The sequence below is a fragment of the Nelumbo nucifera genome, chromosome 5 (genome assembly GCF_055504915.1).
Source record: "Nelumbo nucifera cultivar China Antique chromosome 5, China Antique-T2T, whole genome shotgun sequence".
Taxonomy (NCBI): Eukaryota; Viridiplantae; Streptophyta; class Magnoliopsida; order Proteales; family Nelumbonaceae; genus Nelumbo; species Nelumbo nucifera.
In genome coordinates, this window is record NC_142653.1 from 20,620,247 (window position 1) to 20,647,600 (window position 27,354).

The 27,354-nt window shown below is 37.2% G+C and overlaps 3 protein-coding genes and 1 long non-coding RNA gene across 9 annotated transcripts; 2 read left to right on the plus strand and 2 right to left on the minus strand.

Moving 5' to 3' along the window:
- Positions 1 to 202: 202 nt before the first annotated feature.
- On the minus strand, positions 203 to 7,609 carry LOC104595678 (uncharacterized). Of its 3 annotated transcripts, none has more exons than XM_019197452.2 (9): positions 7,382 to 7,609; positions 6,349 to 6,420; positions 6,199 to 6,273; positions 5,697 to 5,780; positions 3,148 to 3,217; positions 2,973 to 3,064; positions 1,086 to 1,127; positions 917 to 997; positions 203 to 495 (listed from the first exon to the last, which is right to left on the minus strand). In XM_019197452.2, the coding sequence occupies exons 2-9, from the start codon at positions 6,370 to 6,372 to the stop codon at positions 424 to 426; spliced, it is 540 nt and encodes a 179-aa protein (XP_019052997.1). In that variant the 5' UTR covers positions 6,373 to 6,420; positions 7,382 to 7,609; the 3' UTR covers positions 203 to 423. The 3 variants fall into 3 exon arrangements, with proteins under 3 accessions (XP_019052997.1, XP_010254822.1, XP_010254823.1); XM_010256520.3 differs by having other exon boundaries at positions 7,365 to 7,524; XM_010256521.3 differs by having other exon boundaries at positions 894 to 997; positions 7,365 to 7,524.
- A 109-nt stretch (positions 7,610 to 7,718) lies between these two features.
- Positions 7,719 to 9,596, plus strand: LOC104595677 (uncharacterized). 2 transcript variants are annotated; one of them, XM_010256518.3, is made up of 3 exons: positions 7,719 to 7,854; positions 9,004 to 9,223; positions 9,316 to 9,596. In XM_010256518.3, the coding sequence occupies exons 2-3, from the start codon at positions 9,038 to 9,040 to the stop codon at positions 9,406 to 9,408; spliced, it is 279 nt and encodes a 92-aa protein (XP_010254820.1). In that variant the 5' UTR covers positions 7,719 to 7,854; positions 9,004 to 9,037; the 3' UTR covers positions 9,409 to 9,596. The 2 variants fall into 2 exon arrangements, with proteins under 2 accessions (XP_010254820.1, XP_088745244.1); XM_088889118.1 differs by lacking the exon at positions 7,719 to 7,854 and adding an exon at positions 8,107 to 8,242.
- A 7,632-nt stretch (positions 9,597 to 17,228) lies between these two features.
- On the plus strand, positions 17,229 to 27,080 carry LOC104595680 (uncharacterized). The gene is made up of 2 exons (XR_016075880.1): positions 17,229 to 18,521; positions 26,777 to 27,080. It is a non-coding gene; the product is annotated as an uncharacterized LOC104595680 (long non-coding RNA).
- Positions 18,680 to 20,346, minus strand: LOC104595679 (protein RADIALIS-like 3). Of its 3 annotated transcripts, none has more exons than XM_088886977.1 (3): positions 19,854 to 20,346; positions 19,682 to 19,738; positions 18,680 to 18,961 (listed from the first exon to the last, which is right to left on the minus strand). In XM_088886977.1, exons 1-3 carry the CDS (start codon positions 20,135 to 20,137, stop codon positions 18,940 to 18,942), a joined length of 363 nt encoding a protein of 120 aa, XP_088743103.1. In that variant the 5' UTR covers positions 20,138 to 20,346; the 3' UTR covers positions 18,680 to 18,939. The 3 variants fall into 3 exon arrangements, with proteins under 3 accessions (XP_088743103.1, XP_010254824.1, XP_010254825.1); XM_010256522.3 differs by having other exon boundaries at positions 19,626 to 19,738; XM_010256523.3 differs by lacking the exon at positions 19,682 to 19,738 and having other exon boundaries at positions 19,854 to 20,337.
- Positions 27,081 to 27,354: the final 274 nt, after the last annotated feature.

The following is a 27,354-nucleotide window of genomic DNA, read 5'->3' on the forward strand; positions in this document are numbered from 1 at the left end:
ATTCAACTTCCATTAGAATAGGACCCTATAAACTTGCCTGAATTTATCAGTGGACCAAGTATAAATTTATCCTTGAGGCATTTGGATAGGATCCAAAGTTCCCAACCTACTCATGAATCCATTTTCTCCATCCAGATGCCGATTTGGATCTGGCTGGATAGCTCAACAGCCACTGAACACTATAAACCACAAAAGGTCAAGATGCAACAAGGAGGTCTTAACTTTCCAAATGTTTGAAACAATTGATAAAAGTCAATAGGTTAACATCTTTTTATGAAGCTCTGTCGCCTGCTAAACTTGCGTTCTAAATGCTTGAGAAATTAGTGTAACAAGAATACCCTTTAAAGCAAGTAGAAACTGTAGAATAACCAAGGAGGACCATTCAAACACCCTAAGACAAACTGAAAGGCTTTAATGCAACAGCTAGAGGACCTCTTTTATGAGTTCTTCTGTTAGAGACTTGGGTAGTCCCATCACACTATCTGCAGACCCTACCTGCATAGTGCCATCAAATGACTTGAGAAAACAGAAGAAACATAAAACAATGCTAAATACAACCACTATGTATCTCATCACCGATTCACAAAACTGAAGGGCTAATTACTTCTTGGATGAGTAATGACCAAAGCTCACTGGGGGGGGGGGGTGAAGCTTATCATATGCGAGCCTAGGATCATGATATCAGGAAAAATTTTTAGAGCAAGTTTTCTCTCCAACTAAATTTTGGTTGATTAGTAAGCAGGTTATACATGTGGAGTAATATTGTTCCTTAAACCAGGATAAATCTTTACTGATGGGAGAAACCCCTCTTGAGGGTCTTAAGCTTCAGTGTGTGTGTGTGTGTGTGTGTGGATGTTTGTATGTGCACACTGTCCACAAGAGATAAAGGATACCGGCAGAGAAAAGCAAAACCAACCACAGCTTCAACAAAAGGCAATGTTAATGGATGTTCAAGTATCAGGCCTCCGGCAACGTTGAGGACAAGTCCTTCCTCTATCTGAACACAACAGACTAATCAAAATTTAAAAAAAGAAAAATGCAAGAACAACAAATAACAGGAGAAAACAAGCCTTCAGAACTTTTACCAGATTATCAATGACTTCATCTGGTATGTCATGGAAATAGACCTGCACAGCATGACATGATATATTACTCCTTGAAAATCCATGTGAGACCATGATGAGGATTTTGGCAATGCTAAATAACTCTTAATAATCAACAAATTGGTCCACAGTATTGGAAAGATTTGTCGAAATCTCCCCCATTTTACTTGAGGGCATATACAAATCCATTATGTCACTGATATATTGGAGATATTTTGAATTCAATTGATAAATTAAATATCTAAGATTTAAAATTTTAAAATATTTCCAAAACTTTTTAATGTTTTGTTAAAATCAACGAAAATTTTTGATTTTTTTTTCTTGAAAGAACAAATGGGAATTCTATGATTGGATAGTTGACTTACAATTATGAATGTGACCATGATTCAATAAAAAAAGGACAAACAATTCCAAAAGAAGATTCTCAGTCTAATCAAAACATATAGTAACAAAAGAAATAGAAATCAAAATGGCAAGTGAATGGCATTCTTATAGAAGAAAAATGGCTAAAAAACTAAGAGGGAGAAATGCCATTCAACACTATAACTTCTCAGTTGCTTGCTACGTTTTTTAAGTGCAATTATACTTTTTAGCTTCTTTATGTTTTTCAAATATTGTAGCAAAAGAAGTTATATATCCCTGAATTTTCTCAATTTCGGTATGGAGAAATGTCCACCAATATTGAAATTGTGAACCATGGTCAACACTAGTTTGATGAGGAAGAGGGAGTAACTATCAAGATGGCAAGATATCAAAGCTATGAAAGAAACTAGGAAAAAATAGATCATAAATGATGTAATCATGTAATAGAAAAATAGCAGTGTGTGGTTACAAAGAAAGCAGCTATCTCTTAATTTCTTAGACAAGGTTTTGGATATTCATGAGATCATAGTTTCTTTCATCTGTAGCAGTATTATTGTTATGAGATTCACAAGATGCATATATAAATAATTAGGTCAGTGTCTACCATTTAATAGTTGTATCCCATCTAGGGCTAAAAATAAGTCGGATCAGATCGAATTCAAATCCGAATTTGATCTGATAAGAGCCAGATTTGGATACCTCTCTTGATCCTAACAAATTGGATCGGACCAGAAAAGTCAGTCTGTTTAGTTAATGGATTGAATTCAGAAATAACTCGATCTGATCTGCCATGACCGAATTCAGTCCGTTAGTTATGAAATATCATATATTATATATTATTTATAAATTATAATATGTATATTCTATATATTGTTTATACTATATCACAATTTTTTTATTAAAATACTAATCAAATCGAATATCTGATAAGATATTTGAATGCAAATTCCAATCATACTCTTGAAAATCCAAAGGATTTTTATCGGGTTTGGATTGGTCAGATTTTTTATTGGATTGGATCAGATATACCATTTACCGAATCCGACCCGATCGGCTTGCAGCCCTAATCCCATCAAGGAGATCTCTCACGCCAAACATAAACCTGATTTTATGGACTTATTTATTCATCTTATGTAACTTATTGGAAGGGTTTCAGAGTATTCTTCCAACAGTACAACAGAATTGATTAATATATTGAATAGCTATCAATCTATTAATCAATTTCATTGTAAGGTTGGAAGAATACTGTGAATATCCTCATAAAAAGTTATGTTCAATAAAAATGCACATTTTATCATAATAAAAAGTTGTAAATTTCATTAGGTTGTTACCAGAACAAAACAGTATATCTATACATTAGTTTCATAAAACAGGAAATTATCTTTTTTGTACACTCATCGATCTAAGAATACCCTAAAACAGTCACAAACGTTTTCGTTTCAAGTAACCATATATGATACATGATCTAGATAAGATGGTAAATAGAAATGAATGAGAAATTATAACCTCCGCTTTGTCCCATGCTCCTTTCCTTGTTCCAGTCTTAAGGTTGGTAACAATAACAGATCCCACTGTTGCTGCATTACCACCAGAATATCCTGCAATCCACGTGTATTACAACCATATCCAGCTAGGAATCATGACATAAAGAAGTTAAAAGGAAAAGAAAAAATCAGCAAACCTTTGATGAACCGTCGTGCTTCTTCCTTGCTGGATGGTTTTTCTCTCACTTTCCCTTCAAAGACCACCACCTACAAATCAATCAAGTAATGAATTTTACCAAAATAAAGACTCAATAAGCTTCATTTATCAACAAATCAGAATACAAGGAACATAGCATCCTAGATGATATTAATAAACAACAAATTGTGTGGTATTAGGCCATCTATGATCAAGGATACCTGGGAGGGGAAAGAAGGTCAAGCCAACCTAACATGCAGAAATCAGGCATCCATAAACTTATATGGTAATTGGTAAGTGGAATATTTGTGTTGAAATCCACATTTTTGAACATCTATAACAATGCATTGCAGGTGGAATCAACTACTCGTAAGTTCCTTCAAGGAGATCTTCTTGGTGTACCCTTTCACCGGAATCACCAGACCTATACAATACTTCAAGTAGGTAGGACAGTTTTTCTCCGTCCACTATCCAATGCCAATATATATATCAAAGATATGGAATTGCATATGCAGTTATAACTTATAACTGCAACAGATATGGGAATATCGTCTATTGAAGAAATAAAATAAAGTAAAAAGTAGACACACTAAGACATTTATAATATGCATACTATTATACTACTATGCACAATAAGTGTTGTCAGGTAGCACAAGCTTACTTGGAATTACCCATGTCAAGCTGAAAGAGGATTTTCCACATGGTTGATAAATGCTACTCTTGCCATTCATCTTATTTATAAAGCAAGATGTTTCTGATCCTCCTTATAGAACTGGAACTTTACACACCTGACTGGAACCTAAAAATATGGTGGAGCACCATAATACTAGATATAAGCTTGTGCTACTTGACAACACATTAGGTCGGCATAAGAGGCAACCTGCTTCCGCAGACCTGGCCCGAGTTCAGCTAGCAACCTGCCTAACATGCCGGATGACCTCCTCGTTCAGCGGGTTATCATCTCCAACTTCCCCGGGATCACGACGCCACGTTGGAAGAGCCGACGGACCGGAGATCTTGGACGCACTTCGTGAGCTTCACGGCAGATAGCCTATATAAAGGCATCCCCATTCACAGAAAAGGTACGTGCATGATTTAGCACTCAGGCTCTCTAGCTATCAGAAAACTCCAGTTTGCTAATTTAAGCATCGGAGTGCCCACACTGGGTAAAATAGCCTGGGTACTCTGATCTTTTCTCTCTTTCCATATAGCTCAACCAAGCGACCTACCTAGTTTGGCGTCCAAGTTGCCCTCCAGCAGGGAGCTACCAGATCACGCACCATCAAAGTGCAACACTGGCAAGACAGAATTTATCAAATTGGGTAAATAAAGAAGAAATTGGGGTGTACTTGATCAGCAGTAATTAAGAATGTTGGCTCAGCATCATTCTCTTTATGATCAAAAGTTTGGAACCTTTGAAATGATGGCATTTGCCTGAGAAGAAATTTCCATTCAACTAAGGTAAGATATCTGAATCCTTTCCTCCACTATTCCTAATTCTCACAACTACCTAGAAACAACACAGAAAACAGTCTTCCTTTCTGGACAAAATAAAAACGAAAAAGATGCTGGAAGGAACTGCAATCAAGGTTGTGAACTTCAACCAATGGTCAATAGTTTCTAATTTGCAATCTCATTTCATGAACAACCCATTTTTGTAGAATCGATCATTTTCTTTTTTGAAGGATAAAGAGAAACTTTCATTAAAGGTGCTGCAAAGCTCAATTGTAATGGGTGTTGTATTGTGACACCAAGACCTTTTGTAATTAAAGGTGTTCACAAAAATCATGGGGGTAATATCAGCATGGTTTATTTTAATCTGATTTGGTATCTGACTCTTTGAAAGCTGAGATTTTTCCTTTGCATCTAAAGTTGACATACTGCCCAGGTTCGAGAAAGTTGAAAATTTGCATGAACCAATGGCAGCACTTGTTAGGAGTAACTTGGTCCAAGAGGAAGATCAACAAAAACAGGATAAGAAATGGTCTAAGGACTTGAATCTTAACAGAAAACATAAAGCACAATGGTGGGATGTAGCTGACCTCAAAAAGTTAGGATGAAAACTGAGTTGAGTTGCAAGATGCCATCATCTAGAAGCATGATGACCCAGGATCTTGTCCCATCATATTAAAGAGACTAGATCTTTGCATCCAAACTCCATAATGAACAGCTTGTTCAAATTAATTTGAATCTTGGCTGATGTAATAGCTAATAAACTTGCTAGGGATGATGTAAGCATAAATCATCTCTATTGGTGTTCCACATTTTTGAACTAGCTTGTTTTCTTAATTGCAACTTCTGTGAGTGATAAGAAAAGGAAAAAGAGGAACAATATGGAACTTGGACTGTGTGGTAAGAGCTACAACCAAAAATTGAGACCTTCATGTCTCATTGTTCATACTCAAAGGGCAGATTGGAAGAATAAACCCATCTCTTTCCAAAAAGCAATAAAAAATATGATGTATCCTTGGTACATAGATAGCAGAAGACTACATTACATTTGGTACAAATTGTCAAAATGAAAAATAACAGCAGAGAATTGGCATATACTGTGTCAGCTGTAATTAGGAGTGTTGGTTCAGCGTCCTTCTCTTGATAACCAGCAGTTTGAAGCCTTGCTATGATAGCATCTGCCTGAGAAGAAATTTTCATTCATAAGAGACTTGAATTGGAGTCATGATGCTACAATCAGAAATTAGAGTAAGATAAACCACATAATAACCCATGCATGGAAGTGCTAATAAAGGAGAAAGAAAATGAACAAAGGATACTTTGCTAAGGTATTGAGAACTAGACTGAGACACACCAGAATCTGAAACATATGGTGGAAGTAGTAGAAATAGTCAATCCAGCATATTTAGTGAAAAAAAAAATGTTACTTTTCCTACTACTGACCAAAGAATAGTAAGCAATACTCTCAAATCCCTATGCATAAATACAATCAAATTCAAGTAAGAATCATGAGAATCCTATCCAACAGTGATAAGACACAGTCCACCCATATTACTGAAAATATCATCATCAACACTTCGTAAAAATAGAGAATTTGTACCTTTGCCTCAGCTAGAGCCATTACTAACTCCTCTGGCTTTTCCTTCCGAATTCCTTTCTCATCTATGTCTGCAGTCTAAATAATAAACTACTTTAAACTTCTGGATTCTGGAGAGATGGAAAGAAGGAATATTTTATGCAGGGATCATACCATTATTGTGAACTCATACCCCATTTCAGTTAAAATATTCCGACGAGCCAGTGACTTGGATCCCAGGATTATCTGTTTCATGGAAAATCATATAAAAAATATTTAGAAATATACATGTCTAGCATTGAATTCGCATTCAAGACTTTTGGGGTCTTGCAGATACATAAACTACAACCTGAGGATTATACTCATCTAAAACTAAATTGGTGGAGTGTCTGTATAATGCTAATCTCTGGGTTGTCCATTCCATTAATCTGTTTCACCATTGAAACCCTCCAACGTGTTTGAAAAGAAGGTCTCTTGTAAATGCCAGGAACATTTCAACCAGGATTGCCAGCAATTTGTTGATTCATGACCAGTGATCGCATTTGATGATGCCAGTTTATTATTAAGGCTCAGTTTGGAAAGAATACAATTACAAATATGTACACGTTGTACAGTATAAATACATAAAAATATAAGGTTTTGCATTTGTATTCCTTCCAAATTGAGCCTAATGAATGGAGTTTAGCTGCCTCTATTGTTATATGGAGACAAGTAGTTCAGCTAATATAGAATCTTTGGAAATTAGCAATTTTTTTTTTCTTGATAGTCAATCTTTAGAAGTTATCAACAGGTTGTGTTTGAACCCGATGTGTGAAAAATGGTAAATTGTGACAAGGAATTTTCATCCAAATGGTATGTGTACGTATCGTGCAGTTATTTGAGTAAGCTAAAATTAATTATCTACTCATTATTCCTAACCAGTAAAGCAAATTCGAAGAGAATTGATTAAACCATATGTTCTAGTATGAAAGCAGTCAACTCAAGAAGTTAGAAAAGAATTACAAGATGAATAATATAGTAATGTTATCATTTCAGCAAAACGAAAATGTTACAGCAGAAAATGCCATATAGACATTGTAATTGATATTCTGAGTTTCTTCCTTTTTTTTAACATTTGGTAGAGGCAAAATAAGATATTAAGAACAGACAGAATATAATTACGGAGTTGTTGCAAGTACGAAGGACGCTACCTTGAATGAAGCAGTACCTGTTGCCATATCTTTCTGTCTGGCTGTCTCCCTCTCTTTCTTTCCTTCTCCTGTAAGCTCTTCCGTCCGGAGCCAAAAGGAAATCGGAGAGAAACAGAAGGAACTGCTGTTTGAAGCTTGATGTTACGCAAACCCTCTTCAAGTCACAGCTGTACATACTACACCATTTACTTATCCAGAGAAACTGGAACTTGCGCCTGCCTCACCACTCACCAGGGTTTCCAGTTGACCCGGAAAGGCTGAAATCCGGACGGATAGTTCCACCCGAACCGCCTTAGCCACGTCATCTTTCATGTGGCTCAACGTTGGTTGGTGGCAGGACATTAGGACTAAAGTACTAAACACAGAACTTCCCTTTCTCCAAACTTGCTTCCCAAGCTATTTGTTGTTATTTTAAGCGGTTTTGGGAAGCAAAGCCAACGAACGAGTTTACGGTTTCTTTTGCAGTTTCGTCTCCTACGTATAGAACGAGGTAAAATCTCACGCATCATATATCATCTGAAGATGAAAAAAACAACTGTTTCGTTCTTTGTTTTTCTGTGTATTGATAGGTTTCTATGACCCTCTGAGTCCTGTTCATGGATTATCAATTCAGAGATCATATTCTTATATATGACAGGCTCTCTATTCGTTTTTAATTTTGGAGGATTTGATGTGTTTGATATTTTGAACAAGTGATTGGAATGATTTCATAATCCAAATAGATGATTTGATGTATTCCTTAGTGCTCGTTAGTTGGTTCAGTTTAGGCCCCTTTATGGAATCCACTTGGTTTCAACTCACGTTTTAAATGTTCGATAATTGGTCGCACTGAAGGATTCTTTTATCTGTATGGTTTATTCATTGTGTCTTTTGCGGAGGTATGGTTTATTCATTACCCACATGCATGGGCAGCCATTTTGTTTTTTGTCAAGGAATTCCTGCAATTAAAACATAATTTCAAACATGATAGCCTTTTGGGCAGTATCATTTTGCTTGATTCAGTCAGTAATTTTAATCCGATAGTTTCAAGTTCTAGCTTGATAAACATTCATATTTGTGCTATAAAAGAGGTAGGTCATAGATGGGAGATTGTGGGGATTCATTTTTAGATGATCCAAGCAGAAGATTACCAAATTCAGGATTTAACTCTTCTTGAGCTGTTAACAAGGAAGCATAAGAAAAAAACTCTGCATCTTTGGTGACCTTGATCATTCAAAATCTTGCTGATTTTTTTGCTGATATCCATTTATGGTGACTTGATTTTATGCATAAATGAGACATCAGTGCTCCTTTTTAATTTTTTTTCTGTGCTTCGGTGTATGCATTAGTTGTTGTTTCTCCTTGTAAATCTTTTTGCTCTCAAACAGCAAGTTAACTTTGCTATTAACAAGGAAGCATAAGAAAAAAAGCTCTGCATCTTTGGTGACCATGATCATTCAAAATCTTGCTGATACTTTATATCCATTTATGGTGACTTGATTTTATGCATAAATGAGATATCAGTGCTCCTTTTTTTTCCGTACTTCGATGTATGCATTAGTTGTTGTTTCTTAGACCATGCAAAACCTGTACCTTATGAATACATTGTAAATCTTTTTGCTCTCAAACAGCAAGTTAACTTTGCTACTTGATGTATAAGGTAATAATAAATTGCATATCAAGACCCCGCAAGGATGGATTCTCAAAGAAATCAACCCGAATCCCTGCCAACATCTTCTGCAAAACCTGCCATCACTTCATGTAGAAGGAAGAAATCAGAAGACGCCAGTTTCCTGGAAGATTTAAGAGATCATATTGATGAATTCATTCATGCCTCTATGGATGAACACAAAACTTGCTTTAAGAAGACAATTGAGAAGGTTGGTATTTGGTAAGCAGTTGGTCTTGGTCTTGTACAACAAGTAGGTAAATTTACTGTGTTTCTGATGGGAGGTATTTTGGGCTTTTCCAGATGTTTGGGATGTCAAAGATTGTTGCTGAGAGGAATTCAGAATCTGAAGGAATTGAAAGTTCTCTGCCCCTTCAAACAACAGTGGCCAAGTAAAGTATGTTGCAATCATTTGTTATATGTTGAACAGAATTACTTGCATCATGCTGGATGTTGGAAGAGAGATGAATTTTGTCTACTTTCTAGCTTTCATCAAGCTTTTATTTTCATAAATAATTGTTTGCCTGAACATATTAGGCACACATTTTAGGTAAGGATGGAATAGTGTTTCCTTTGGTAGCTAAGGTCATGAGACCCATTACTTGATAGATTTTTGTGTGTAAATTAATTAGATGATAAATATATTTTCTGTGAACAAATTCGGTGATTACTCGAGCCAGCTAAGAGAGTCTTTACTGAGAAGTGAGAAAGGGCGAAACTGATGGAGCCAAAACCAAAAGAGCCAGCAAATGAAGTGACATGTTCCTCTAATGGGGGCCATTATGGAACAGTGGAAATGAAACTAGAAATATAATCCATCAGTGCAGAATGCAATAATTGAGCCACTGAGAATCATACGGACAGGTCCACATCTGTAAAATCAGTCTCTTTGTGCTTCTTCCATCTACTTCCTCCAAATAGAAATGGGGTGGGGACTTTTTTTTTTTAAGCTCGCACCTGCTGACCGTGGTTGCAGCACTTGCGATCAGCCGAACACATCAATGATGATTGATGAACTAAAAAACGATATTGTGGTGTATTTAATTTCACTCTTGACAACCTTAGATTTTACCATTAAATCAAACAATGGTCCCAAATGCTCCCTAAGGCTGTGTTTGGTTTGAAAAAAGAGTTAGAGAAAGGTAAGGAAAGTCCATCCAAGGTTCAAAAATTCAATACGATACAGGTGTTTCGGGAACTCACCCTTTTTAATTAAAAAAAAAAAAACCATTTTTTACTCCCCAAAAACCAAAATTTGAAAAAAAAAAGTATTTCTGTGTGTTTTTAAGTACCAATACACCTCTGCCAAATTGAACCATGAGTCCATCATTCTTATTCTTACCCATTACCCCTAATCCGTGTAATGACAGTATTTGATCCCAAGTCTTCGCTAGACCCAGCCAGATGACTTACCAACTGAGTTAGCCAACTGGCCTTTTTGCTTGGTAACTAGCATAAATTTGTGAAATTAAATATAAAAAATAAGAAATGTGCACATTATAAATTATAATTAGACATAAATGGAGTGGACGAGTGGTCACATTTTTTAGGGCAACTGTATTATGATTAAACAGATCCGACTTAAAATGAATTGGATTAGTGCTATCTAGGGATGCCAATGGGTCGGGTTAAATGGTAAACCCGGCTTAATAAGGTTGGGTTAAGGTCAAGTATATTTGGTTTAGGGTCGGGTTAGGGTTTTGATTCTTTGACCTGAGTTGGGTTTGGGTTTTGTCTGACCTGCCCTGCTAGATCATGATACTTGCATATATACGAAGTATTGTTGCAATTTTTTGATTTCTAACTTTATAGGCTTAAAGTTTATAATTTATTTATATGTTGTTTTTGATTTTTTTCTTTTCTTAAATAGAAAAAAAATAACACCTTAGAATCTATAAAAAAAATTTTCTTACTTAGATTAATGTATTTTATGTCTTCAAAATATCTTAAAAAAATACATTTGAAATTATACGGGTCAAATCGGGTTAGAATCAGGTTAAACCCTATCGGGTTGGGTTCAGGAATCATGTCTTTTTAGGTCAGGTTGGATCTGTTTTGGGATGGGATATGGAGAGTTGGGTTAAGGTTGAGGCAAACCTATGTTGAACCCGACCCGTGGCATCCCTAGTGCTATCAATTGGTTCTAGTCTAGGCCAGAGAAACGCCTAATTCCAGCGTGATAAGCAAATGCGCAGAACCAGTTTCTGAACAAGACCCTCCAGTGACTCACTAGTCGCTAAAGACCAAGCATAATTAATAGCTATACTGATTTAAAAAAAAAAATGACAGCTATATACAACGGGAAGATGGGCCATAATGGCCCATTACCACCAATTGCTAGCCCATGATTAGACACAATGTTATGGACACTCGGACTTTTTAGAAGTTGCAGGGCTCGACTTAGTTTTAGGAGAGAGAGAGGATAGCCATGAGGTCATGAATCATCAGACACGCTAAGGCACCTCTTTCTGTAGCTACTATCGATACAACTTTGGAAAACTAACTGATGGTTGCTCAGTTGAATTCGCATCTGTGCCTCACAGTGCAACCGACGGCATATTTCAATCTTGTATTAGGAACATCTCCCAATTACAACTAAAGGAGATGGAAGATGTTCTCAATGCATACTGAGATGTACACATGGGCACTGTGGGGTGCATTCTATGGGGTGCCAATGTGAACTTGGTAGGATCTATGGCTAGTTGCAATGGAGTTCTCTCATCAAATCCCATGGTTTGGGGATGGGCCATCCCTATGCAGGAAATTAAGGGTTTCATAAGGCAATTTCCTACTAGAATCATTCTCATAAGACATTTTTATTATATACTATAAATATAGAAAAAATCTGAAATTATTGTACTAAAATGTTGAAAAACAAAGGGAGGGAACGGGATCTGCTCCTCACACATGGGGTACCTCAAAGGTACATCCACCATGTATTGAGAACATCTCCCGTGAATAATAACTTATAAATACGGGAAATGTTCCCAATGCATGATATGATGTGCATGTGAGGTTGTGTGAGGCGCCCTGTGTGAAGAGCAGATCCCATCTCCCAAAGGAGTAGGTATTGGTAACAGTCAGTACACTTAGACTATGGAACATATTAGGATGCCATACTCTCAATTCTCAAGATTCATACACGAATTTTTCTTTCAGGAGATCCATGCATGGATGATTCAAAATCACAAGATCACCCCCCCCCCCCCCCCCCCAACAGCCCAAATCATAAGCATTGATAGTGTTGTAACGGTTTTTTTTCCTCCTAAAAAAGCAGTCTGCAGTTTATGATTTGATGATGTTTTTCATTTTTTCTGATGTGATAAATTGATGGAAATAAAAAAAAAAACACTTATAGTACTGTTTGAATGCTTGTTATCCATAACACATTACCATTGATGTGGGGTAAAAGAGTAATTTTAACTATATTGTTTTAGTAAAAGACAAACAAGGGACTGAGTGATATAAGGTGTCATGCAGAGAAAGAGAAAGCTCCAAAAACAGTGAATGCTGTTTGTTGCAAACAGCCAATGCCTTTCTGATTTTGGAAACGAACCCATAACTTGTCTTTCAAGATTCAAAGTCCACTTTTCAGAATCCATCATTTGATAGGTGGCATCCAGAAAAACATTTACAGATAAAATCAATATAAATCAACATGTAGAACAGCAGAAGTATATTTAGATCATTCCAATTATGTACCATTTTTATAACTCTCATCGAGTTAAATCGAAACTTTTGATTAGATACAAATACTTCTTACCAAAACATACATGTTGTATTAGAACATAAGTTTCTTTGATGGGGGTAGAGGGATATTTGCAGATCTTTAGTCCTAATAATCTTTAAAGTGGGACCGATTGAATGGTAGGTTCTGATCATCTTGGGAGGCGTTCTACGACGCGAATTGTTTTACTTGCTGCCTGATTCAAAAACATCTGGTTTGAAAATAAAATGTTTTTCAAAACAAAATCACAAAAAATGTTATTGATTATGTATATGTTTTTTGTTTTTGATTTTTTTTTTATTTTCAAAAACATGTTTTCATATGATTATTTAATATCATGTTATATAAATCATATAATTTCATTATAAATTTTGTTTTTGTTTTAAAAACCATTATTTTGATGGTTTCAAAAAGTTTTTTGAAATAAAACTAATTTGTTTTTTCTTTGAAAACAAAAACAGAATTGAAGACACATCTTTTTGTTTTTTGTTGATGTGAAGATTCCAAAAACAAATAAAAAGAAAAATATTCACGTTGTAGAAAGCCCCATCTTTGTAAAGTTATGGTGCTCAGGAGCTAAGCTTTTTATCATTCCAAAATTCTAAATGTTAAAGTTGAAAATGTAAATGCCAATCTACTTGATGTCAAATTGGTCTGAGGCATACGTGACCTTGAGGAGACATAGGTTCAAAATTGCAAAAAGGCGGGTTCACATGGCGTGCAAGTGCATCTCTTGAGTATCCTATCACGGGATCACATCAACACCTCACAGAGCACACCCCACATATACATTTCAGTGTACATTAGGAACATTTCTCATACTTGTTTTGGGAGACATACACAATACACAGTTGGTATATGCTGTGGAGCACCAATGTAAACTCTCCTATCACTACCCCACTAACCCAATGACTAGATCTAGCATACAACACCTATGCGATGGGATAACAAAAAAAAATATGAAAGCTTGTTGGAAGCATTTGTTAGCAGCGTATTTGGCTTCATCATAACCGCACCTTCATCACATTAGGGACCATTTAACAAGTAAACGGTTCAGATTCTGTTAAATTCCTTTGCGAATTTCATTTGTTTTCATGACTTTTTCTTGGCAAGAGAAAAACATGAGAATTATATTAAACTTTTAAACATAGATACATCCATACCATTTTGAGGGAATTGGAACTGATAGAAATTCAATCGTTACAAGCTTTATAAGCTAAACCATGTGCCAACTCATTTTTCTTTCTATTAATATATTTTTATACCACATTGTTCCAAAAACGATACCTTTCTCATATTTTCCACGAGACCTACTAGAAATGCTTTCTATTCCACATCAGCTGCATCACAAACCTTACAAAGGAATTCTTCTGCTGTTAGCACTTCGCAATCATTTGCTATTAGCAGTTTAACACATAAGGATGTCAGTTGGATTGGGTTTGGTCCAATCCAACCGAGTCGAATGTGAGTTCATTACAAATGGACCATGTCCAATCCAATCCAATGAATATTTTGGACCATTTTGGATAGTCCAATTAGACCATCTAATCTGTTTAAATTTGTTTTAATTTATATTGGTTCTAACTCAAACCTAGTCTATTGACACCTATATTTTTATCTTTTATCAATGAACTAGATATTGGCTCAATCTAACTCAATCCAATATAAATTCATTACGGATGGACCAGATCCAATCCAATCCAATAGATACTTTGGAGCATTAAATCTGCACTGGTCCAATTCAATATGTCTTGTTGGTCTGTCCAATCTATCTAAATTGATTTTAATTTATACGGAGTCCAATCCAAAAACAGTCCATTCACACCCTTATTAGCACATAACCATATGTTGCTTCTACTGTATTTGGCATATAAAATCTACCGTATATAAACATATATCATACCACACTATTACATCATGTTATATATGGTGAGAAGAGTTACAATGTTCAATTGTTTTCACTAGACCTCAATTAGTTGATTCGGATAAATGGCTTTATTTTCATGTAAGACCACGTTCCTAGCATCCCATATATATCACACTGATTATTAATAGTATTTTTATGATGGTTGTTTTGGATCTTTTGATTCGCTTCTCAGCCCAAACCAAACTATAAGAACAAGAGAACAAAAGATGATGAGACTTTAGTCCCATAAGGACCGGGTGGTATGCCGTAGATCTAAGCCATTGGATTAGTGAATGTTTCCTATGCACGGCTGCAGTGGCTTGTTGAGAGTAGACTTGAATTCAGTTATAATACCTTGTTTGGTGGTTTCTAATTAAGGGCAATAAAAGATAACAGTAGGGCTGTTAATAGGTCGGATTCAGCCGATAGATTTAAATAGATTGGGCCGGTTTTGGTTCCTAGAACTGATGGATCGGTTTCAGGTCTTAATATAAGGTCCCAATTGCTATCAGTTCAGAACCGGTTTTACCTAGTGCCGATATATATATATATATATATATATATATATAATAAATTATATATATAATATAATGTATAATATATAGAATATTAAACATAAATATTTATTTTTTATTTATTATAATTGGATCTGTCCGGTCAGACCTGAATGTCCCAAGAATTGATTAGTTCGGTTCCAGATCCAAAAAATTACAGACTCGATTAAGTCTAATTTTGGTTCTGGATCCTCAAAATTTCATGTCGAGTCGGTTCTGGTTCTAACTAGTTCCGGCCTACACACGACCTGTTTGACAGCACTGGATAACAGTACCACTCCCCCCTGTTCGATTATTATTTTGCACATCTGTTGCATTTGTATTGTATTTGAAGATGGGGCATTTTGTAATTTGAACTTTGGCTATTTTCAATTAAAAGGGTGCCTGGTTTATCAATAAATCCTCTACTAGGACCCACAAAGACAAACGGCAACGGAGGGCCACGCGATTACACTCTCAAAGCAAGGGAAATCAACAACAAATTAGAACATCTACCCACACAGGACTTTCTATCTGGATCTGCTTCTCTTAAAGTGCTCCTCACACCGGGAATATTTCCCTATTTTGTATTTTTATTCACAAGCAGATGTTTCTAATACATAGTTGGATAAGGGTGATGTAAGGTTAGTGTGAGGTGCACTCTATGAGGAGCAAAGCGGTTGGGTGAATTCACTAAGGTGGTATTTATTTCTATGTTTATCTCATAGTATTTTATTCATACATCATTATTTTATATCATTATTTCAAATTATTTTATCCTAAAATATAAAAAATTTGTCAATGATCAATTATAGATTATCTCACAAATCATACAATTTATATTCACAATTCAAGTTGTGTAATATGGATTAACCGCCTTAGAAGACAATCCGGATGGGATTCTCCCTATGTTCAATTCAATTGTTTCCACGGTTGTCCTTGATTCCCTGTGCCTCCTATCCGACAACATGATAGGAGAGACTCTGAAACTATATGAGTATGCATTTGGTTTTCTGTTTGCTCAGTTACTCAAGCACTCTACCCTCTCATACGATCCATTTGTCCCATGTTGGTACTATGGGATGCTAATGTAAGGTATCCCACATCGATAGAATGGGATGCTGCTGTGAGGTATATATGTGTTTGGATTCCCTCCCTCTAACAACTAGCTTTTAGAGATGAGTTCTCGTAAGGTACATAACAAATGTTATCAGAACCTACACTATGCCTCCCAATAGCAATCGTGCGGCACAGGTGGTGATGTCAGTATTGTAGTGTTCGACCGGGACTAGGTGGACTAGTGCAAAGCCGGCCTACATGGACCCCGGGACTGTCGAAGCATGGTGGGATGTTACAATCCATTTGTCCCATGTTGGTAGCATGGGATGCTAATGCAAGGTATCCCACATCGGTAGAATGGGATGTTGTTGTGGGATATATATATTCTTGGGTTCCCTCCCTCTAACGGTTAGCTTTTAGGGGTGAATTCTCCAAAGTCACATAACATAAATGTGAGGTATCCCACATTGGTAGAATGGGATGCTATTGTGGGGTATATATGTGCTTGGGTTCCCTCCCTCTAATAACTAACTCTTAGGGATGAGTTCTCCAAAGTCACATAACCAATGGTATCATCTACACTATGCCTCTAGGTGGACTAATTTAAAGCCAGCCTGCGTGGGCATCGGAACTGCAGAAGCATGATGGGATGTTACGATCTATTTGTCCCATGCTTGGGTTCCCTCCATCTAACAGCTTTTAAGGGTGAATTCTCCTAACGAAGATAACCATGCTACCAGGGACAAGTGGATGGTAACATCATCATTCTTGTCAAGAAGTATGTTTTATGATTTCGCTTCGCAGCATTCTCGTGTTGTATCTCATAGCCCCTGTACTCCCGTGAATCCGTGCAACCCCACGAGTAGCTCCAAACACCATGGTCGATCTTCGTTGTCCAGTTCAAAGGAATCTACCCTAGTCCTCGATTCGCTCACTAATTATTCAAATTAACACTACAATTAATTTATACTCAGTTTGATTGCTTCAAGTATGTAAAGATTAGAAACGTTTTCTTTTTTGTTCCTTTAACAAAAGAAATTTGTATATTTTGAGAGGGAAAAAAAGTTGGAGATAGAGGAGGTCTCCGTTCAGACTTCAGAGAATTCTCCCCAGTGGAGACTGGAGAGAGAGGACGAAGTCTAACACGAAGTCCCATCCCAAATCTCATGCCCACCCTAATTGACGAACGGAGATGATGCCAGCTTGCGATTGCGATTGCGATTTGCGAAGCTGTATCTCTTTCCCCTGCAACCTTTGATGATTCCCTGATTTTTTGCAGCATAGGTCGTACGCCGTACCAGAACTAAGTGCAGATCCCCAGGCCATTCGTTCAAGAGTTGCTGGTACTACCTTAACGTCGTACTCGTATGCACCCGCGGCTCATATGCAGCTGGGATTACGATACGACCATTCATCTTCGTGTTGTTAACCCTCTCACTACATTTTGGACCGTCGATCAGTACTATTGGCGAGTATTAAGACCAGATATCGTTTTTCTCGGTGAAGTACATTCCACTCCACCGCATAAATCTGAAATTATAGCTCCATAGCCCCTATAAACCGAGTCCGAATCTGCGCTTAATATAAGGCGCCTCACACCGACCTCACAGCGTGTTCTGCCGTACATCGGGCACATCTATAATCGTATTTATTATTCATGGGGAGACCGAAGTGAGGCGCGCTTTATGAGGAGCAGATCTCTTTGCTATAAACCGCATTCTAGCTGTGTATTTGACATCGATTCACCGTGAGATTCATCCATCTGTACGATAGGGTTAAAAATCTGGGGTGAGTTTTTTTTGTTGGATAAAAAGAGATGAGAGTTTGAAAATTAAAATCACTGGTTTGTGAAGAGGAAACATGAGAAAATCCTGCAAGTTCTTGATCGAAATGGCAAAATCGAAAATCCCATAAGAAACGCATACAGTTGTCAGTTGTCCTACCTCGTAATTTAGGATAAATGGAGTGGCTTTTGCAATGGTCTTGGCAGAAAAATTAGTAAATTACCCCGTCTCCGTCTTGTTTGCAAAGTTTTCAAAAGGGAAAAATTTCCCGCCCCTTCCACTCTCATTTGCCTCACCAGCGTAACAGCGTTGTTGTTTATTCGATCTTTCCTAATCTCTTCGGGTCTCAGATTCCGAACATGGCCTCTCTCTCTCTCTCCCTCTCTCTGCAACTCCCACGGAAGATTTCATTCGAGCTCGTTGGCTTTTTCCTCCGCAAGGCACCTGTTTCAGTTCTTCCTTCGTTTAAAGGACCAAACACGGAGCTCCTGATTAACAAGGTTTTAGATCTTCAAACCCTAAGTGAAATTTATTACTTTTTTCTTCTCTTGTAAATTACTATTGTCTATTGCTGTTATTTTCTGTGCATTCTTGTGACTCTACATTTCAATCTCAATTTTCGTTATTAGATTCTAAGGAATAACGAATACTTAATCTGTTAGACCAAATATATTAATCCATCTCTGTACTTAAGAATCCATTACAGTGGGAACAACATATGGTCTAGAAGACATAGATCTAATACTCTTACCCAGTACATTTATAGGAACAGAAGAGTAAATTTATAACAGTCAAGAGGAACAGGAGAAAATGAAGAATCACAGGTGGAGATTCTTTTTTTCAACACTGCACCTGTCTCTAAAGCAGAAACCAGAAGAGTAGTAGATCTTTATTGTAGTGGATCTGGATTCTATCTAACTAAAGCCTGAGATACTTCAGCCTGCAAGGAAGAGATGAAAATTAACCCTACCAAACGTCAAACCCTAATTTTCTATTCAACTATAAAAACAAGCACCAACATAATTGTCCAAACCATTGGGAAAATTTCTGTTAAAACTGCTGGCTAAATGCTTAGTCCGTAAATCGAAAAGAATTGCTTAATTTGAAAAGTGAGGATCAGATTCACACCCGCACAACGACACAAATTCGAAAGCGAGTAGTCTTAGTCATAGATCAAAGTTTCTTATGGAATGAGATTGGAGGCACAGGAAACGTACAGGTTAGCCGGGGCCAGCTGGATTAGATTTCATGTGAGCTTGCTTTTCGGTTAGGAACATGATAAGAACTTGGGAGAGAATGGGTAGATAGTTGTCCATTAAATGTTCTCTGGTAGAGGAGATGGATTTGAGTTTTTTGTGCCCAATGGAAAGATCGAATAGTTCGATAGAGATCGTAAAGTTTGAGTAAGACTGTAAGAGGGCATCCAGTTTTCCGGCTTTAGCACTACCTCACAAACCGCTTAGTTTGACTGTAAGGCGATGGTAGATCACGATACCAGTGGGTGAATCAAAGAAACAACCCACTTGTAATCGAAACGGATGTGGATTCTTTTAAGGATGTCATAGTTAGGATATAATGGCTGTACAGTATACATATATTGCCACCTTTAACTTGCTGTTGTGTAGTGATGACTCATGATGTCAGCAAATACTCTCCTGACCTATGGATCAAGGAAGAAAAAGGCCCACTTGTATTGACCAGCCATGGATTCTGAACACTGAAAGGAAGTTGAGGGCTTAAATCAATTCATTATGGATTAGTATGTTCATCTTCATAACTGCTTACACTGTGCTAACAAAGGTAAGAGAGAGTGTTGGGACTTGGAATACTACCTTTGTTCTTCTTCGGCAACGCCGTTGCTTTTGTTATTGTTCCCCCCAGTCATCTTGTAATTGGGGAAGGGCACTTTCCCAGACTCGATGTGGTTGAGATCCTCTATCAGGATCTCATAGTGCCTCTTTACTTCTTCCACAGTTTTCCCGCCCACGGCCTTGGCGATATTCTGCCAGCGGTCAGGAGTATCCTTGTCATAAATGGCCAACGCCTTCTCAAACAATTTGTTCTGCTTAGCAGTCCAGGTGGAGCTGGAGCTGCGGGAGAGCGAGCTGGATGCCATCCCTTCTGCGGAATGTGAGTGAGAACTGGTACGTTTAGAATAAGGAAATCGTAGATAGCCTCCGAGAAGAATGATCAGTAGAAGTGGATCGTTAGACTGAGAAAGACGATGGGAAGGCCAACAAAGGGAAACGGCAGAGCTGCTGCTCCCCAGGAAATGGGAAGAAAGGGAGAAGAAAGACTCTGGGCAAGTGATGATGATAGCTTGCCATGCGCGTCCTTTATATACTAGAGAAGGGTGGGATGGGGTGGTGCCAGTTGTTGTGACTAAACTCCTTCGGAACCACAAGATGAGAGGTAAAAGAATCACAGTCTGATGATAGTTTTTTTTCCTTTTTTGTGTTTTTAAATTTAATAATTGAGTCATTTTCATAACAAACAAATATCGTCTGCATGCGATTTTCTTGTTGGGTTATTAGCCTGTTTGGTTTGATATTAGATAGCCCATTAAGAAAAGAGCCTATATGCAGCGGACAGAAACATTAACCTAGAAAAACAAGGAACTTTATTTAGGAAGGAACAAAATAAGAAGTAAAATCTGTCATTTTATAAGGTTTCGTTTGGTTTGGGGGAAGATTTGGGTGGGATGGGAAAAGATCCGATGGGATGGGAAAGTATAAAAATTTGAGAGGAAAGTGAAGACGATGAATTGTGTTCTATTTCATCAAGAGGAAGACGAACAGTAGTTCACCGGCGGAAAGCGAAGACGATGAACAGTGGGGTGCTTTGTTTCACCAAGAGGAAGACGAACAATAATTTGCCAACGAAAAGTGAAGACAATAAACAGTGCCACTGGTCACCATTGAAAAGCGAACAGTGCCGCCGGAGATAGTTGTTCGTCTGTCGAAAGCGAAGATGATGAACGGAAAGGTACTAGAGGGTAAATGATCCTAGTCACCGTCGTTGGTATTTCTTGTGTTCGTTGTTGAGAAGACGATGAATAGTGTTTTTTGTCACCGCTGCTATGTTTCTGGGTTCGAATGGGGAAGGGGAGGTAATAGATCGCCGATGGTAACAGGGAAGGCATTGGTTCTCTCCCTCTGTTCGTCGTCGCTGGTTCTCTACAGTGGTTTCTCAAAATTTTCCACTAGGATCGCACAGTTTTGGTACGACCCCAAATCTATAATTTTAGGATCTGACATCCCACATTTTTATCATCTTATCCCTCTATTTCCCTTAAAATAAATGAAAGAAAAAAAATATTTTTTAAATATTTCCTTTTTCTCATCCCATCCGACAAACCAAACGGAACCTATGGGGTGTGCTTTTTTTTCTTAGCGAAATGAAAGCGCTTTGTTTTCTCATTGGTAAGAAGTTAGCAGCCCGTTTTAGCAAAAAGTCACGTGGTTTATGAGAGAGATCCATTCGTATCTCATGTGGTTACTTATGGGTTTAGCTTAGGTCTGAGGAGGATAAGCCGATAAGGCGATAAGCATGCATTATGTGAAAAAAAGGAAAAGACACTGCAACCAGCCTCATGTTCATGTGAGAGACCGCTTCTGACAACATTGGATTGGAAATTTGCAACGAGATTTGGTGGGTCCCATCGTTTATTCCGATCTAATGGTTTCAAGTGTTTGAGTGGTTTACCGAATCCCAACTAAATAAAGAAACAGGGGGGAAAGGACCAAGGAATGGAAATCCAGCTAAGCCGATCTTCTTTGTAACTATCTAAGCTGATCTTCGTTCCTGATGTATCATCTGCTTTGTCTCTTACAATATGGCATGAGGGTGGCCAAGTTGAAAGTATGATCAATCCAACGGCCGTAGTCCACTATCACGAGCTTGCTACGGCCCCTTTTTCTCACTTAAGTACTTAATAGTGCGGTTGAACTGTAGCAAGTATAAACACTAGTTCCATTTTGGACCTTTCTTTGTTGCGAGCGATCTTACACGCCAGGGAGGTTGTAGATTTGTTTCTTTGTTCCTGAACAACAATCCAAGGATTCTAGCTGGCTAGCCAAGTCCGTACAATAATGGCTCATGTTTTTTTTCACGTAGAACAGGACCAATGGCTCAACGGGTGTTTCTCTTTTACGGGTTAAGACCTTATCGGGTCATGGATGGATGTAGGCGTTAGGTAACACTCAAAAGAGCTAGTTTAGGTATTTGGCAACACTCAAAAGAGCTAGTTCAGCAGTATAACCCAAAAAACTTGTGTCAAAGTCACCTTAAGTAGGGAAAGCAGATGGATGGAGCATAAAGGTCGGCAGAATTTATTGTAATTTTTATTAAGAGGAAAAAAACTGTAAGACATACTTTAGGGGAATAATCAATTTTGATAATAGTACATGAGAAGGAAAAACCATTATAATTCCTCCTTTTTTTTTAACCACTCTCGTTCCTTGGGCTGTGTTTGGTTTGAAGGAAAAATAGGAAAACCCATATAAAATCTTTAAAGTTCCTTTCCTTTCCTAACTTTTTCCTTCAAACCAAACATACTGCAAGAGACAGGACAGAGCTAGTTCACCCACCGCAATTTTGTTCAAGGCATTTTGTCTTTACGTATGATTTATATCCTCTTTTAGTTTATTTTAACTATTTAAAGAGAATGCTCCCTTAAAATCCAGGTTACTTGAAAGCCACTCAGAGAAAAAGGTTTTTAAATATGAAAACGGATACACAAGAACCAAAAACCACTATGGAAGTTTACTGACATTCAATACTGTGGAAATGCAAAAAAGAAGTATAAATGACCTGTAATCCTGTAGCATCGCTAGAAAGGTAAAAGGAACTCTGTTTTTGTCATGTTGGTGATATTAATCTTAAATCACAATTTAGATATAAACAATGGAACCGTTAGACATTTGTTTACATAATGTCAAATTTACCAATCTGGTAACTTGGTAAGGTCTAATTTAGTTGGTTGTAGTGGAGACTTGTGTTGGAGTCGTGCCCCCATAAGGATTAGGGATAAGGTTTTAAATAGTGATACAGGCCGGTACGCCAGTATCGGTGTTTTTTTTGTATTTATTATTATTATTTTTTTAAAATTGGTTCAAAGGGATCAGTTTAAATCCCGATTATCCTTTAAACCATGGCCTGACCTGTATCGGAAAGGCCCTGATATGATACGGGTATTTTAAATCTTCATTGGGGGTATAGGATTTGGGGAAACACTACCTCACTTTGTGTAGAGATTGGCTTCCCATTAGGACAAGTCTGTGCCTACACTATTCCAACTGTCTTTTACAATCTTGCATTGAGAATATCTCCCCATAAAATAAAGCACATAAGCAGGGAGATATTCTCAATGCAAGACTGTAAAAGCTGCTTGAATGGTCTTTGCCCAAACCGAAACCGAATTTCTTTGATGTACCTATCATAAAAAAAGACAAAAAAGAAAAACAAAAGGCATCATAATGTGTAACAAAAAAAAGGCCTCTTCTACTACTCAAAAATTTTAGGAGATAATGTATTATATTAGATACTAATGGAGCCCGTACAATGCACAGCCAAGTAAAGCTTGAAGCAAAAGGAGCTAGTTATGACATATTGGGCTGAAGTGGTTTAAGTCCAATCCAAACATTATTTTTAGGTTGGTTAGGCTTTGTTATTTTTTATTAATTTGTATTAATTATTCTAATTAAAAAAACTCACTAAACAGGTCACGGAAAATGGGTTTAAGGAAATTAAAGTAAAAGGAGTGTTATAATATTTTCAATTGGTCCAGCCGCACTAAGTCCAAACAAAACATTATATCTAATTGGTCTGACCAAAACCCAAGTTTAGGCATCTAAATTTATTATTTGAAGAATTTAAACTATATCGAGCCCGGCTTTAGGACCAGACCCATTCAAAGTTTAACAATCTCAATCAACCTGTCAAAGTTACAACTATAGTGAAAGTGTCCAATTTCTTATGTGTATTATAGTCATTTCAATTTGCACAAAGTTTATGTTATTTATATTAAATTATTATCAATATTAGTGTTAAATAATTGAGCTTTGTTAATATTACTATTAATAAAACTTGTTAAATTCTGTTAATTCAATATTACCCTCAATTTATACTATTAGCAGTAACTTAAATTTAAATTACTATTAAATGCAGTTTAATTAAGTTTTGTAACCTGTTAATAACAGTAATTCAAATTACTGTTAATATAACCTGTTAATTAAAATTATTAATTAAAGTGACCAAACCCGCCGACCCAAGAGACAATTTGCCGACGCGGAAAGCTTCATCTTTTTGACCCGACACACTACTATGGTGTTTACTCGAAGAGCGATCACAACAGCGTGTCAAGTAGATGAACCAATTCGTCCACACCCTACTCCAATCGATAACTCAGTTTTCTAGGAGAATGCCAGAGGTGGACATTGGAGTTGATCTTCAGCCTCTTCTACTTTGTAATGAGCTAACTGTACTACATTGCGACTGATGGCCATGTTAAATCATTGCTTCTTGTTCCAACTTCTAATTGATCCGAGCATCATCACATATCAGTTTTTTGGCTAAATACCTCGTTAGTTGGTATGCTCTCTAGTGGCCTGTGACTCAGTAATTAAAGTGGAGCTCATTGGTGTAGTGCAATCCGACTGCTCCCTGGAGGAGATGATCTATTCCTCTTTGTAAATGGCGAGAACTGAGGAACCCATCCTCGTAGGAAATGATCTGTTCATATTTATAGACGACGGGAGCTGAGGGACTTGCAAGAACTGAATCAGAGAATTCGGGAGTGTTTACCCGGCAGGGTCACTCCGATGGCTAAGTCAGCACTTAGTTGCGAGCTGAAAATAACCTTAGATTGCAAGAGAGTTAGAGAGCAGGGATCACCTCTCACCTTCGCCCTGGGGGGGTGAGGTCTTTATATATTGGAGTCCTTGTAGGTTTGTTGGAGTAGTTCCTGGATTCCCGTTATGACGGGACCTGCTTTCGTGTTAGGTGGGGATAAAACCACCAACCGGTAAGGTTGTCCATTTCCGCCTGACTCGGGGAGTGGGTGAGCTAATATAGCCGTTACAAGTCACAATCCCGTAAAATGCGGGGTACGGTGGTGAGCTCCTCGGGGTTGTCATGCGGTGGTCGGTCTGAATAGGAGGCGAGTTGCCCGTAAGTGGCGAGCTGTTGGTACAGTGCCAAGTTGTCTAAGTTGCTAGGCTATGAGGGTGAGTTGCCTGTGGTGAGCTGCCGGTGCGGTGTCGAGTTGTCTAAGTTGTCAGGCTATGAGGGTGAACTGCTTGTGGCGAGCTCGAGTTGTCTGAATTATCAAGAGGCTACACTTAATTGACATGAAGTGTTAGATGTCATAATGTCATTGGAGGGCCAAATCCGCCCTCATCAGGTTACAACCATGAATATATCTCGTTCACATGAGAGACTATTTTAATTCACTTCTTTTTCTGTATTACCAAAGAGAAATTGAATAATATAAATATGCTTAGTGAGTCCTCGTGCGATGCACGGTTATTCTAAAGCCAGAGTACTGAAACAATGAAATAAAAAGAAAATTATGAAAATAAAATAACAATAATTTATTTTTATTTATTTGATAATTTAGGTGCCTTTCATATATGCATAATTAAAGGAAACGATACACAATTGTCACAAAAATATATTAAAGGCAACAATAGCACATGTTATATAATGTGGTTTTGAGAAATGGGACACACATGTAAAATAATTTTGAAATTTTGAAGAAAAGAAGTTTTTGAAAAAGGGTCTTCTCACACTAATCAAACATGTAAGTAGTTTTGAAAAAGGGTCATCTCACACGTACATGATCCATTTTCATTATCTTCTTCACCCGTAATGTCAATATGGATTTCCAAAAACCTGAATTTCACACAACTTATAATCGGGTTTTGACCCGATGCATTGTTGAAACATATGTAGGGAGCTAACCAGCCTTTGATTGTTCAAAAATGATAAATTATTTTCTATATTTAGATATATTGTAACAAAAATACCGAAGTGAAAGCATAAATCAAGAATCTACCTTTGCAGATTCAATCTCAGAAATCACCTCCACTTAGAACATGTTAAAAAATGACAAAAAGATTCAATCCCACAGATTTTGTTTTTGAGGCAAACGTGAGTACAGGAAGGATCCTAACCGCACTATATGGTGATTAAGAAGCAAGGGTTTGACTCGGTGGACATTGAGCATCAGCGCAGTTGCTCGATTCTACTCTATGGCCAATTACTATGCACTATACATCATACCATCGAAGCTATTGCCGTTCAAACTGTGGTAAAAACAGAGCACTGTAATCAGAGAAGTGATGTTAGAAAATTGATATTAGAGAATCGATAACATGCTCGATCCAGATAGATAATCATTGCTGAACTGTGCCAAAAACAGAGGAAAGTTATCACGAGTAATCGTCTCTCAAATGGTGACAAAAACAGAGCAATACGACTGTGCGATGCTCGATATAGATAATAGATTGGAGTGGAAGAAGATTCTATATGAATGGAAAAACAGGGTGGTTGTGAGAAGGAAAGATTATTAAGAATCCTAATGACCTATCACCTATGGTCATTTCTAAAACTCGATTTCCATCTACGTTCCTCTTTAAAATTTGAATTCCATCAACTATGCTCATTTTGGCTAATATCAAATATGCTGATTTTCGGTTTCCCATGTATATCATGATGCTTATACATGCCCGCCACTAATGTGAAACATGAATAGGTGGAATAGAAACAGAGAAGCTGAGACTTGGCAAATTGGGAGTGGTGGGAAGGTGGAATGGAGATAGGGTTAAGTGAAGTGTAGGAAAAGAGGTTTGGAAAAAGGAAAGGCCATGTGATGTGGACCATCTTTTTATATATATAATATAGATGTATTATTTGTATATTTATATAGTATATAATATTTCCTTTAGTTGTAGTCATCATGTTTATATAGGGTTGGCCATATGAACCCTGTTTTGCCAATCTGTTTTATTTAAAGTCATATCCCCTGTTAAATCATTAATGCATTTATCTTTACTTAATATTTTTGCCCATGTCCTTTTTATTTATTCTTAGCTCTTCTACACATGTCGTTTTTGTTCACATAGGGAATTATCTCAGTCTAATACATGTCAAAAAAACATATTACTGGTAAATGGACTTTGTAAAGGATGACATGATACCCAAATACAAAAGGTTATAAATGCATTTTTCATAGTATTTAATTTTAAATGATTTTCAACAATTAAAAAACAATCCTTTCCACCACGGTTATATTTATTAGAGGTAGTACGTTGAAGTATATAGAAATGGATG

Coding starts and splice junctions, on each gene's coding strand:
- LOC104595678 (XM_010256520.3), bottom strand. CDS start 7,391: ATGGCAACAGGTACTGCTTCATTCAAG. Junction 998..1,085: donor ATGAAGTCATTGATAATCTG/GTAAAAGTTCTG, acceptor TGTTGTGTTCAG/ATAGAGGAAGGACTTGTCCT. Junction 496..916: donor TGCCTTTTGTTGAAGCTGTG/GTTGGTTTTGCT, acceptor GGCACTATGCAG/GTAGGGTCTGCAGATAGTGT.
- LOC104595677 (XM_010256518.3), top strand. CDS start 9,038: ATGGATTCTCAAAGAAATCAACCCGAATCCCTGCCAACATCTTCTGCA. Junction 9,224..9,315: donor TTAAGAAGACAATTGAGAAG/GTTGGTATTTGG, acceptor GGGCTTTTCCAG/ATGTTTGGGATGTCAAAGAT.
- LOC104595679 (XM_010256522.3), bottom strand. CDS start 20,137: ATGGCATCCAGCTCGCTCTCCCGCAGCTCCAGCTCCACCTGGACTGCT. Junction 19,739..19,853: donor GTTGCCGAAGAAGAACAAAG/GTAGTATTCCAA, acceptor ACTTCCTTTCAG/TGTTCAGAATCCATGGCTGG.